The 13,484-nt window shown below is 32.1% G+C and overlaps 2 protein-coding genes across 2 annotated transcripts in view; one reads left to right on the top strand and one right to left on the bottom strand.

Moving 5' to 3' along the window:
- LOC110652384 (uncharacterized) overlaps positions 1-13,484 on the bottom strand; it is a 54,317-nt gene that overhangs the window by 21,752 nt on the left and 19,081 nt on the right. The window lies entirely within an intron of this gene.
- Positions 11,716-12,314, top strand: LOC131182278 (uncharacterized). The gene is made up of 2 exons (XM_058151219.1): positions 11,716-11,825; positions 11,916-12,314. Exons 1-2 carry the CDS (start codon positions 11,818-11,820, stop codon positions 12,271-12,273), a joined length of 366 nt encoding a protein of 121 aa, XP_058007202.1. The 5' UTR covers positions 11,716-11,817; the 3' UTR covers positions 12,274-12,314.

Genomic DNA, 13,484 nt, shown 5'->3' on the forward strand with positions numbered 1-13,484 from the left:
ATATGAGTACAAGGTTTACTGATCTTGTAAATCTTCTCAAAGCACTTGGTAAAAGATTTGAGGAAGCCGAACTTATGAAGAAAATTCTTAGATCACTTCCAAAAACTTGGGAAGCAAAGACAACAGTTATCCAAGATACCAAAGATTTTAAAACATTCACATATGATGAGCTCATTGGTTCTCTCATTGCACATGAGATGGTATATAAGAAAGATGAAGTTGAAAATGAGCAAAAGAAGAAGAAAAGCATTGCTCTTAAGTCAAGCATAGATGAAGATAAGAAGAAAGGAGTCGCTTTCAAAGCTGATACTAGTGACAACTCAAGTGCTTCAAGTGAAGATGATGATGAAATGGCTATACTTGCAAGAAAATTTAAAAGAGCTTTCAAGAAGGGAGGAAGCAAATACAAGAAATTCTTGAAAAAGTATACTCCCACGGATAAACATTTCAGAGATTCAAAAGAAGAAATTGTATGTTATGAGTGTCACAAACCTGGACATATCAAGCCCAAATGTCTATTACTCAAAAAGAAGAAAGGAAAAGAAGATAGGAGCAAGAAAGCTATGAAAGTAGTATGGAGCAACAGTGAAGAATCTTCAAATGATGAAACAAGTGACAAAGAGGCTGCTCTTCTTTATATGATGGCACTTGAAAAGAAAGTCGAGAGTTCACAAAAGGAAGAAGAAAGTGACAATGAGGTAAATTCTTATGAATCTCCTAATGTAGAAGAACTTGAACTTGCATTTGCTATAGTATATGATGAGTATAGAAATTACAAGAGAAAGTGCACTAAAATGAATTTAGAAATTGAATCATTGAGATCACAAAATATTGCCATGTTCAATGTGCATAAAGAAAATGAATTTTACAAAGGACAAATTGCTTTGTTTAAAGAACTAGATTTAGAGTTGAAAATCTCAAAAGAAACTTGTGAAATGCTCATTGAGAAAAATAAAGTTCTTGAAGCTAAAGTAGAGTCTTTGACAAATGATTTGGCAAAATTTACAAAAGGAAAAGAAACTCTAGATGTACTTCTTGGAAACCAAAGAATTTCAAATGAGAAATATGGAATTAGTTTTAATGGTTTCATGAACTATGACAAGTACAAAAATTATTTCATTAAAGCATCTATATCCTCTTTGCCTAATGTTACATGTTATTATTGCAATAAAAGAGGTCATATGATTAGTTCTTGTGCACTTAGGAAAGGTCATCTTAAGGTAAAGAAGGTATGGGTACAAAAGGGAACCTTACCTAAGGTCACTAACCCCCAAGGACCCAAAGTTGCTTGGGTACCTAAAGTTCAGTGATTAAATTTCAGGTTTGTTTCAAAGGGATGAAGGAAAGTGATAAATGGTATATAGATAGTGGTTGTTCAAAGTACATGACCGGTGAAAAGGACAAGTTTTCAAAAATTACAATGGAAGATGGAGGACATGTAAAATTTGAAGATAAAGGAAAAGGAAAAATAATTGGAAATGGCACAATTGGAACCAAACCCTGCATTGAAGATGTGTCACTTGTTGAAGGTTTGAAATACAACTTGCTAAGTGTAAGCCAACTGTGTGATAAAGGTTTTGAGGTAAAGTTTACTTATTCTCTATGTACAATCAATAACTTAGATAATGACACATTGTTCATTGCAAATAGATCCAATAATGTTTACTTGCTTGACATGAACAATTTTGAAACTAATCATGGTACATGTCTAGTATCTCTTGATAACTCTAGTTATTTGTGGCATAGAAGACTGGGTCATGCAAGCATGCATACACTCTCAAAATTATCTAAGAAAGAACTTGTAAATGGTCTTCCTAAGATTAATTATGAAAATGAATTTCAATGTAGAGCATGTGCACTAGGAAAGCATACTAGAGCATCTTTTAAATCCAAAAATATTGTGTCTACCACTAGGCCACTAGAATTGCTTCATCTTGATTTATTTGGACCCGTAACTCCTACTAGTCTTGGTGGAAAGTCATATGCTTTAGTTATTGTTGATGACTATTCAAGATATACATGGACATTTTTCCTTGCTTACAAAGATGAAACTTTTGAAAAATTCACTTCTTTTAGTAAAATGGTTCAAAATGAAAAAGGCTTTTGCATCTCATCTATAAGAAGTGACCATGGAACTGACTTTGAAAATCATTTATTTGAGAAATATTGTGATAAATATGGAATCAACCATAATTTTTCAGCTCCTAGAACACCACAACAAAATGGGGTAGTAGAAATGAAAAATAGGACTTTGCAAGAAATGACTAGAACTATGTTGAGTGAAAATAATTTGTCAAAATACTTTTGGGCTGAAGTGGTTAATACATCTTGCTATGTGTTGAATAGAGTATTGATTAGACCAATCTTGAAAAAGACCCCCTATGAGCTTTGGAAAGGAAGAAAACCAAATATCTCATATTTCAAAGCATTTGGTTGTAAGTGCTATATTTTAAATAACAAGAAGGATAACTTAAAGAAATTTGATGCTAAATCCGATGAAGGAATCTTTCTTGGGTATTCAACAAAGAGTAAAGCCTATAGAGTGTTCAATAGAAGAACTTTGGTTATTGAGGAAACTATTCATGTTTTGTTTGATGAGACTAACCCTTCTATTAGAAGGAAAAATGCTTGTGATGATAATAATGAGCAGGTTTTTGGAAAAGAAAATATAATATCAAGTCAAGAAATGGAACAAATTGATGACAAAGATAAAGAAACTCAAGGAGAAACTACAATAGATGTCCATGATGCCAATGAAGATCAAATCAATGAAGAAATGCCAAATTTGGAAGAATTACAAGTAAATGAGCCCCAACATGAAGATTTACCTAAAGAATGGAGATTCCATAGAAATCATCCTCAAGAAGACATTATTGATGATCCATCTCAGAGGATGATGACTAGAGCACAATTGAGAAGATATTTTGGTAATGTTGCTTTTGTTTCACAAATTGAACCTAAATGTTTTGAAGATGCTCAAAATGATGAAAGTTGGATTCTTGCCATGCAAGAAGAACTAAATCAATTTGAGAGAAATAAAGTTTGGAATTTAGTACCTAGACCAAAAGATCATTCAATTATTGGTACTAAATGGGTTTTTAGAAACAAAATGGATGAAAAAGGCAATGTTGTTAGAAACAAAGCTAGACTAGTGGCTCAAGGCTACAACCAAGAGGAAGGGGTTGATTTTGATGAAACTTTTGCTCCGGTTGCTAGAATTGAAGCTATTAGAATGTTGTGTGCCTTTGCATGTTACAAGGATTTTATGCTTTATCAAATGGATGTCAAGAGTGCATTTTTAAATGGTTATATTGATAAGGAAGTGTATGTTGCACAACCTCCAGGCTCTGAAAATCATGAGCATCCAAATCATGTTTATAAACTTACTAAAGCTTTATATGGTTTAAAACAAGCTCCTAGAACATGGTATGAAAGGCTTAGTAAATTCCTTTTACAAAATGATTTTCAAAGAGGCAAAGTGGATACAACACTTTTTGTTAAGAAGCATCATAATGATATGCTCATTGTGCAAATTTATGTTGATGATATAATTTTTGGTGCTACTAACGAATCTCTTTGCAAGAAATTTTCTAAGATTATGCAGAATGAATTTGAAATGAGCATGATGGGTGAGCTCACATTCTTCCTTGGACTTCAAATTAAGCAAATGAAAGATGGCATCTTCATAAATCAATCAAAATACATCAAGGATATGCTAAAGAAATTTAAGATGGAAGATTTGAAGAGCATGGGCACTCCTATGAGTTCAACAATTAAAATGGACAATAATGAAAAAGGTAAAGAAGTAGATACCAAGCTTTATAGAGGTATGATTGGCTCTCTTTTGTACCTTACTGCATCTAGGCCAGACATACACTTTAGTGTTTGCTTGTGTGCAAGATTTCAATCATGTCCAAAAGAGTCCCATTTAAGTGCAGTTAAAAGGATCTTTAGATACCTCATTGGTTCACACTCAATTGGTTTATGGTATCCAAAATGTGAATCATTTAATCTTGTTGGTTATAGTGACTCTGATTTTGCTGGAAGTAGACTGGATAGAAAAAGTACTTCAGGTACTTGTCAATTTCTTAGTCTTGCACTAGTTTCTTGGCACAGTAAGAAACAAACTTTAGTAGCTTTATCTACAGCTGAGGCAGAATATATAGCTGCTGGTAGTTGTGTTGCTCAAATTTTATGGATGAAACAACAATTGGAAGATTTTGGCTTAAAATATAATCTTGTTCCAATTAGGTGTGACAACACAAGTTCCATAAACTTGATCAAAAATCCAGTCCAACATTCAAGAACAAAACATATTGAGATCAAACATCATTTTATTAGAGATCATGTTCAAAATGGAAATATCAAGATAGAGTTTGTTGCCTCTGAAAATCAACTTGCTGATATTTTTACAAAACCTCTTAATGAAGAAACCTTTTGTAGAATTAGAAGGGAAATTGGTATGTGTGAACTACTTGCTTAAAATTTAAGTCATAATAATTTCATGTTTTTACATCTTGTTTAATGCTTGTGTGATCTGCTGTGATATAAGTTTGCTAAGAAATTTCTAAAGAATATTAGCTAACTTGTTTGTGTACTCGTAAAATTAGTTTACTAAGTTGTATGCTAATATTGCATGACTAAAATTAGTTTGCTATATCGTGTACTGTTCAAATCTCAAACCAAAACGTGATTGTGCTTGAAATTCTCTGCGTGTCCAGTTATGCATTTATCTTCTCACATTTGATATCACATTCTCAGTGCTGTGTCAGACATGTAGAAATATTTATTTGTGCATATAAAGATAGATAGACTTGTTTAAAATAAAATAAAAAAAAGGGGAAAACAGGTTCAGAGAAAGTACACTGAAGTAGAAAAGCGCGGGACTCAAGAGAACTTAAAAACCTCTGCCACACGAAATCATCACCCTGTCTCTCCTCTGCTTCGGTTCACGACACCTCCAAAATAGACCCATTTTCTTTCCGGCAAAATTTATCCAAACCCATCAGACTTCTCGTCTTACCTTTCTTCTCCACCACTAACACACCAAAAAAAAAAAAAACAGTGTTCAACTTCACCATTTTTTTCTCTCTCGTCAATGGCTCGTGCTAAACGGAAGTCTCCAGTTGCTGCGGCTGCTTCGTCTTCCTCGTCAGCCTCCGACGATGTCCCTGTCGCCACATTGCGAAAGAAATTGAAAGGGAAGAAAGACTTACCTGCATCGAAATCAGCTTGTGAGTCTTCTGAACCATCCAAGGGTGTCGAACCCACTAAATCGACGCCAGAAAAAAAAAAAAAAAAAGAAAAAAAAAAGAAAAAAAAGAAAGGACAAAAGCAAGGGATTGATACCCAACGAAAAATGCGTGCCGTAAAATCTTCGAGCTCAGTGGATAAAGCACTGTTGGATTGCAAATTCATCAAATGGGAGTACTTTAATCAGTAGAAGCCCCTGTTGAGCATGCTAGTGACCAGGTCATTGAACCTGAAATTGGTCCTGCAACTGGTATACCCACTGAGCATGAAGGTGAAAAAGTTGTAGAACATGAGGGTGAGTTACCCGTTGAACCTCCAAGTGCACCACCTGTTGAAACTGCTGCTGCCCCTATACAGCAGAAGGAAACTTCTCTCAAGGATTACCAAGAGAGTGCTCCAACTCAGCTATCTGCAGCTGCTGCCCCTGCAGCCACGAAAGGTAAGAAACGGTACAAGTCAACTATGTCCAATCCATATCAGACACTAGCTGCTGCCCTTCAACCACCATCTGATGAAGATGAGTCACCAAAGGATGATCACTTGGCTGACCAAGCATCTCAGCCCCCTGTTATTAAACTCCCTAGGAAGAAGATGGTGCCTTCCAAATCCACTCGCAGAAGTAAAAGACTTAAATAGCATCTCATCTGGATTTTTAGTTTACTATCTGCCTAATTAGTTTACTAGTCTGTTTGCTATTATTGGTTTTTAGTTTGCTACTGTTTACCTTACTGCGTTTAAATTTGGGCTAACATGATTCTTTTTGGTTATTTTCTCCTGTTTCCTTTTTGATTGATGACAAAAAGGGGGAGAATAGGATGGATATGGATATGTAAATATGTGTGAATATGTGTTTATACTTGTGTTATGGACATGGAAATGTGTTGATACTTGTGTTGATGGATATGGATATGTGAATATGTGTTTATAGGATGGATATGAATGTGTTGATACTTGTGTTTATACTTGTGACAACTGGAAATGCTTTTTGAGAATATTGTGAACATGCTTTATAGCATAAACTCAGGGGGAGCTTATGTACAGAAAATAGATTTCTTGGAAATTATGTGCATATTTTTAGGAGGAGCATTTTCGGTATACTATACTGCTTGGATTTACATACTCACATAAACTTTCACACACTTTTATTTTTTATTATTGATTCAGTTGAGTTTTGTCATCATCAAAAAAGGGGAGATTGTTGACCCCGTAGCTCAAAATGAGCATTGATTTTGATGATAACAAAACTCAAAGAGAATCTATCTAACCCAACTTCAAAGTGATGTGTAGATTCTTTGTCTTATGCATAAAGAACCTTTGAAGTTGTATCTAAGGAAAAAAGATACTCAAAGGCATTTCAAGACAAATCCAAAATGAGAAAAGAACAAGACTATGGAAGCCAAGACTCAAAGAAAATGTATGAAAGGCATAGTGTTAGAGTCTTAGGTCTTTTGTGAAAAGAATGGATGAGGATTTAGTCATATGGAGCTCAAAAATGAAATTTTATTTTCTGATTACTTTTTCTCATCATGACCTTGGACACTACTATTGAAACATTTTTTTTAAAGGTCTAAATCATCTTACATTGCAAGTTGAGACATGCAGCTGTTGACCTAGTTTGCTAAACTTTTCGGTTTGCTAAACTTTTCGGTTTGCTAATATGTTTGCTAAAAACATTAGTTTACTAACCAGTTTACTGACTACTACCATTATTTCATTAGTTTGCTAACTAATCAGAGCTGCTCAACTTCGCACAAAAGGACAAAATAACGGCCATTTTATCTTGGGCAGTGTGTATAACGTTCCAAAAGGGTTTCAAACGGTCTAAAATGATTTGGGACTATAAATACACATTCTTTACTTCATTTACATTTGATGAAAGCTTACATTTGAACTCCAACATTGATTTTTCATTTATTGCTTTCATTCAAGAGCTTTAAAGATTTTGAGCTATCATTGGCAAATCAACTCATCTCTTCTTTATAGTTTGATTTGTATTGAGTAAGAGTGAGTGTTACAACATTAAATTACATTTAAGAGAGGTTGTACAAGCACCTATTGAAGTTTGAGAGAGAAAGTGCTTGTGATAGCACTTGTGGAGGTTTCAAGCTACCTTGGTAAAAGCTTGGTGTTGAAAATTTATAAAGGGCTTTTGGTCTCTTGCCTTCAAAAGAGCAAATAGTGGAGAGAAGACTCAAAGAGAGTTCTTTGAGAGAGTGGATGTAGGCTAGTTAAGCCGAACCACTACAAAAATCATTGTGTTTGATCTCTCTAACCTTAAACTCTTTACTTTTGTGCAATTTAATTTTTACACATGACCTTGAATGTTGATTGAATATATTGAGTTGATATATTTGAAGATTCATGAGTAAAATGAGAAATTAGTTGAAAGTCTTGTGATGCATGTTTTTGGTAGCCATAAATATTGATTAAAGCTTAAATTGCAACTTAGAGACACATTGTTGAAGCACATTTTACTTTCATTATATATAGAGAAGCACCTAGTTGAACAAAGCCACAATTTTTTATTAGGCTACAAGCAAGGGCCGAAAAATTGTTATAGTCCAATTCACCCCCCTCTTGGACTATTTTGGGACAACACTACTTGAAATCTTGGCTTCACAAAAGGGAAGGAAAGAGAAAGTTGCCTTGTCAACTTGCAGGAAAAGCAAATCCCAGTGAAGATGTGAAGAGAAAGCTGAGGGAATACGATGACAAGAGTCTTGAAGTGTGAGGTGGACATATTTAGATTTGAACCAACCATAGTTAAAATGTTAGAACTAATCAATTAGTTTGTTGATTCTCACCTTTATATACCCTTTTAACTTATTATTTCTTTTCTGTGGGACTCTTTTCTTTCCTGTGGGACTCTTGACAATATTGATGGCAATTTCAGATACAATGTGATTAGAATGCGAAGACTATTACGAAAGGGACCTGCGCCTCCCAGTGCTACTGGTGGCTATGCTAATCCCAGCACTGGTATTCCTGCTCAACATGGTTGATTAGTAACGGGAACAAAATAGCCTAGTAGTTAATATTCCATTAGTGTTGTGAGAAGATCAGTTAATCAAGTTGCTGATTCAATGGCCAAAAATCTATGATTCAGATCGTTTCTTTGCAATTATTTCTCCCCCCAACCGTTAAAGGCTTTGCTTTTGTATGATTTCCCTCTCAGAGGTTTATGCAATACATATATTTCCTTTTGGATTAATTTCACTACTAATATCCTTTAATTTAGATAGTTATATCAGCATCATCCCAGATGAATTCATGGTGTCATAAAATTCTCAAAGCTTCAATTGCAATATCATTAAGTCCTTATAACATAGTTTGCAACTTAACTAATGGCTAAATTTCACTTACAGTGCCTCAACTTATAAGGTTATATTATAATTGTCGTTCAACTTCAATTTGTATTATAAAAATTTCTAAATTTTAATTTAATTTTTTTTTCTTTAAAATTTTTATAAAAATATTCAGAATAAATCATAAATTATGATTATATAATTTTTCTTTCAAATTTTTATCTCTAGTTAAAAATGTTAAATTTTTATTTATTTTTGACTTATTTGAAATAAAATCATACTTTTAAAAATAGCTTAATATTTTTTTATAAATTTACAATTAATTAATTTATCTTATTAAAAATATGTAATTATTATTACTATTTTCTTAAGAAATATTAAAATATTATATTATAAATCATGAAGTTGCTACTGTTGGTGATGTTTATTGTTGTTAGATCAATCTCATCAGTCTGTTGAAGGTGAAGCTAAGATTGTTACGAAAGTGGGATGAAAGAGTCGCAATCATGAGCTTATAGCTAATGGACATGATCCTGAAAGAAGTGGCAATTTTGCCCATGAAGATGTCAAGGGAAAGCATATGAAAATTAACAAAGTGGAGACCAGGCGAGAATATGCTAATGTTTTGTTTTCTATTTTGTTATTTTTTGTTATTGGTGTCCGTAATTTGTTAAGTTTTTTCAATTAACATAAATTACCCTAGATTGGTTTTGGTTTTTTTAGAAGTCTATTAGCTAGAGATTAACTGAGCTTTATATGCTAAGTTTTTTCAAACATTTTCTTTAATAAAATATCCAACTTACCAAAAAGAAAAAGAAAGAATATGCTAATGCTATTCCCTCAAACTGATCACCATCTTTATTGATTTCATGAGGCTCCTTGCAGAAGTTTCATCTACCCTGGTGGGCAAGGTTAATCATATCTGTTGTTGTTAGATCATAAGTTGAAGCATGATTGAAATAAATGGTTTGGAATGTGGCAACCTAGCTCATCTTTGTAATGATTTACATACATCAATTATAGTTAATATTTAGGAGAAAAAGGATGAAAAATATCACCCTAATACCCAATTTTGATGTCGTTTTCGTGGAATTGCATTCATCCAATTGCTAAAAACAACAAAATTTAAAGTAGGAATTGACATGTATCCACTTTATCTTCAATCCTTCAAGTATAGAGTCTATAGACTCCCAAAGATATTGATGGGTACAATTTTTATACTTGAAATTTTAAAGTTTTAAAAGCTATTTAATATTATTAAATTAAAATTTATTACTTATCATAGAGTATATGTGAAAAATCACCGTATCCAAATCTAAACATGATTAATATTTTCAAAATTCGAATCTATTCTAAGTCCAATTAAAATTTGTTATCAACTACTCAAACCCATTTTAAATATGATCATTATTACTCGAACCTGTTTAATTTTATATTTTTTAATTAATAATCTATATAAAAATTTATTTTTAATTAATAATTTATATTTTAAAATTAATAATTTCATAAAATATTTAATTCTATTTTATTTAAAATAAAAATATAAAATTTATAAATATTATTATAAAAAACATGTATTTTATATTTTATTAAGTATTTATATAAATTGGTTTGAATAATGGATACTCAACATGCAAAATCAGAACTCGTTATAGGTGCTATTTTTCAAATATGAACTCATCCCGAACTCGATTTTATATTACCTAAATTCATCATATTAGGGTTCAATCTTGTTGGGTGTTCGTAAAAACTTAATCCATTATCATCCCTGTGCTTATCGGTAGAATATTATTATTATAATATAGAGAGAGGATTTCATGCCCTACTTACAAGGCACTAATATTGCCAAAGATTGGATTAGCCTTTATTTTGTACCATTTAATTTGGACTAATAAAAAAGCTAAATTAATTACAGTTGATTGAGGATTTCATTTTCTAACAATAATCACTTATCTGGAGGAACCATTTGCTGAATAGTTGCTGATCTTAGCTGTTCATAAGATAATCTCCACAACTTGCAAACTTGTTTCCTCTCAAATGGAGTTTCTGGAATGGAGTTGGGGGAATCATTATTAGTTCCCTTTGTTAGTTGTCGACTGGTATATCCCCTCTGTAGAACATATTTATAAGTTTCTTAAATGATAAGAGGCTCGGGGCTTGGCTTAGGATCATCAATCAGCGGTGTGAGTCATGAACCACATAACATAATTATTTATACTATGATTATGTACTAGTGGCCTAGTGGGTGTTGGTGAGCTTGACTCAAGTCTTCGATGATAACATAAAGTACTTAGGCAAGAATCGATGCATGATCGATCAAGTCTTTTAATCAAGCATCGTGAATAACTAATAATACTCATCCAAAATCATTCAGCAAAATCCATCCAAAATCATTCTTAATTCTTCATTTCTTAACAGTTAACAACAAATTTTTATACTATAAATATTTTATTTTATTTTACTATTTTAGAAAAAATTACTATTTGATCTATTTATTTTAACAAAACTAACTATTTAGTTTTTTACTGTAAAAAATACATTAATTGGTCATTATATTTTTATTTCGTTTACTCTTTAGTCCTTTTGATCATTTAAAGCATTAGTAAAACATGAAAGGTCCAAAACGCTTTTGGTAATTATAATTGGATTTCGATTAACAAAATGAAACCCTAATCATTTTAGATTAGCTAGTTTGAATTTCTTTTAGCCACTTTAATTTGAAAAACACAAATATACAGTCAATCTATTTTCTAAATCTTGAACTATTTAATCTCTGTAAATATAATTTCTCTCTGTTTTGAATATATTAACTAATAGAAAACTAGATTTAAACTAGACGGAATGACTAAATAGTAAATGAAATAAGAAATTATAAGGACTAATTAATATATTTTCATAATAGAAGGGCAAGATAGTTACTTTTATTAAAATAGAAAGACAAAAAAATATAATTTTTCTTGTTCTTTTTTTTCAATTTTGTGTTAATTTTTTGAGTTTCGAGACATCTCTCCAAATGGGGACATGAAAATTTTCCAAAATAAAGTTGGTGAGCATGAATCATGAATGTATAGTGGGTGGGCTTGACTTAGACCAATTAAGGTCTTTTGAAGCCACAAAGTCTTTAGGCTAGAATATACAAATCTTTTAATCAATCAAGGAGTATCCTTCCTTCCTTCTCATAGGTCTATATATAGTACTCAAGAGCGAGCTTCAGTGGAAAGGCAAAGCATTCAGCAATTATCCATACAAAATTGCTCTAATGGGGAGGTAATTCTTCTTGTCCTAACACCAAATTTCATATATATCTTTTCACATAAATATGTAAAATATTAATCTGAACTATTGCATGTTGTCCAGTTTGATGATGAAGCTGCTACTGTTAATCTTGATTATTGGCGGATCAGTCTCTTGTTCTCTTGGAGTTGAACCGCTTGAAAGCTTGGTTTCACAAAAGGGAAGGAAAGAGAAAACCGCTTGTCAACTTGCAGTAAAAGAAAATTCTAGTGATATGATAGAAAAGCTGGGGGAAAATGATGAAAATCCGCAAGCTGCTGCAGATTCCAAGCAAAATATTGATGGCAATTTCAGACACAATGAAATTATCATGCGAAGACTACTACAAAGGGGACCTGTGCCTCCTAGCTCTGGTAACACTCCTTGTACTCATATTCCTGGTAGAGGAAAGGGTTGTGTTACTCCTAATACTCATGGTTGATATGCAATGGGGACTGGGAGCAACACTGCTACTATAAGATTGGAATAATGACCCAGAATAAATGCTGTTGTATTTGAATCACTAAGTGCCAAGGAATTATAATGGCTTAATTAGTACTTTATATATGTGCCTATGAGTATTAATGAACAACAAAATTTTACATTTGCAGATGAGATAAATACTTCTTGTTTTAGAAATTTAAATTAAAATTAATTTTTAATTACTTTTTTCTTATCCACCCTCTCTTTCATTTATATATATATATATATATATATATATATATATATTATTTAAATCTGATAATGCTATTAGCTAGTGCCCCAATGGGCAAATTCCCACTAACTGATTACCATCTTTATTATTGCCACGAGGCTCCTTGTAGAAATTTCATTAACTCTGATGGGCAAGGTTAATCATGCCTGTTGGTGTTAGATTATAATTTAGGGGATGATTGAAATAAATGACTTGGAATGTGACAACACATAGTTGATCAACTGGAATTTTTTTTTTTTTAAATTCGGTCTGAATTTAAGACATAATATGTACACAGAAGATTTATCTATTAAATATATAATTTTATATATTTATGTTTTAAGTATATGATAGGCAAAATTTAAATAAAAATTTTTCTGATCAATATTTAGAGAAAAAGGGTAAAAAAACATCCTGCTTAATTCAACGTAAACAAGTCTAAATCCAATTGGCAATCGAGGGAGTCGAACTTCCACAACTCCCAACACCCAATTTGATGTCACCTTCCTGGAATTACATTCATCTAATTAAAAACAATCAAATTCAAAGTAGGTATTATAGTAGTCATACAAATCTAAAACACACACAATTACATAATCATATAAAAAAAATAAAAATAAAATTACGTAGTTCGATCGTAAGGTATATATTCAATATAAGACGAGAGAAACAAATTTCACTATAATGAAAAAAGTAAGTTATAGTCACTTAAAACTCTTAAATCTTATTCTCAATGTGTTTCTTGAATTTTTCAGGTCACAATAAACAGAAAATACAATATTTATTCTGATCGCAATATGCAAACTTTCAAATTAAGTTGGGTTATAAATCAGACTCACAAGGATATATTCAATATTCAAGTCACATAAATAATATTAGAAATTGATGTGTGTCCACTGTATATCCAATCCTTCAAGAATGGAGTCTATAGACTACCAAAGATATTCAAACGATGGGCA

Source organism: Hevea brasiliensis, chromosome 8 (genome assembly GCF_030052815.1).
Source record: "Hevea brasiliensis isolate MT/VB/25A 57/8 chromosome 8, ASM3005281v1, whole genome shotgun sequence".
NCBI classification, from domain to species: Eukaryota; Viridiplantae; Streptophyta; class Magnoliopsida; order Malpighiales; family Euphorbiaceae; genus Hevea; species Hevea brasiliensis.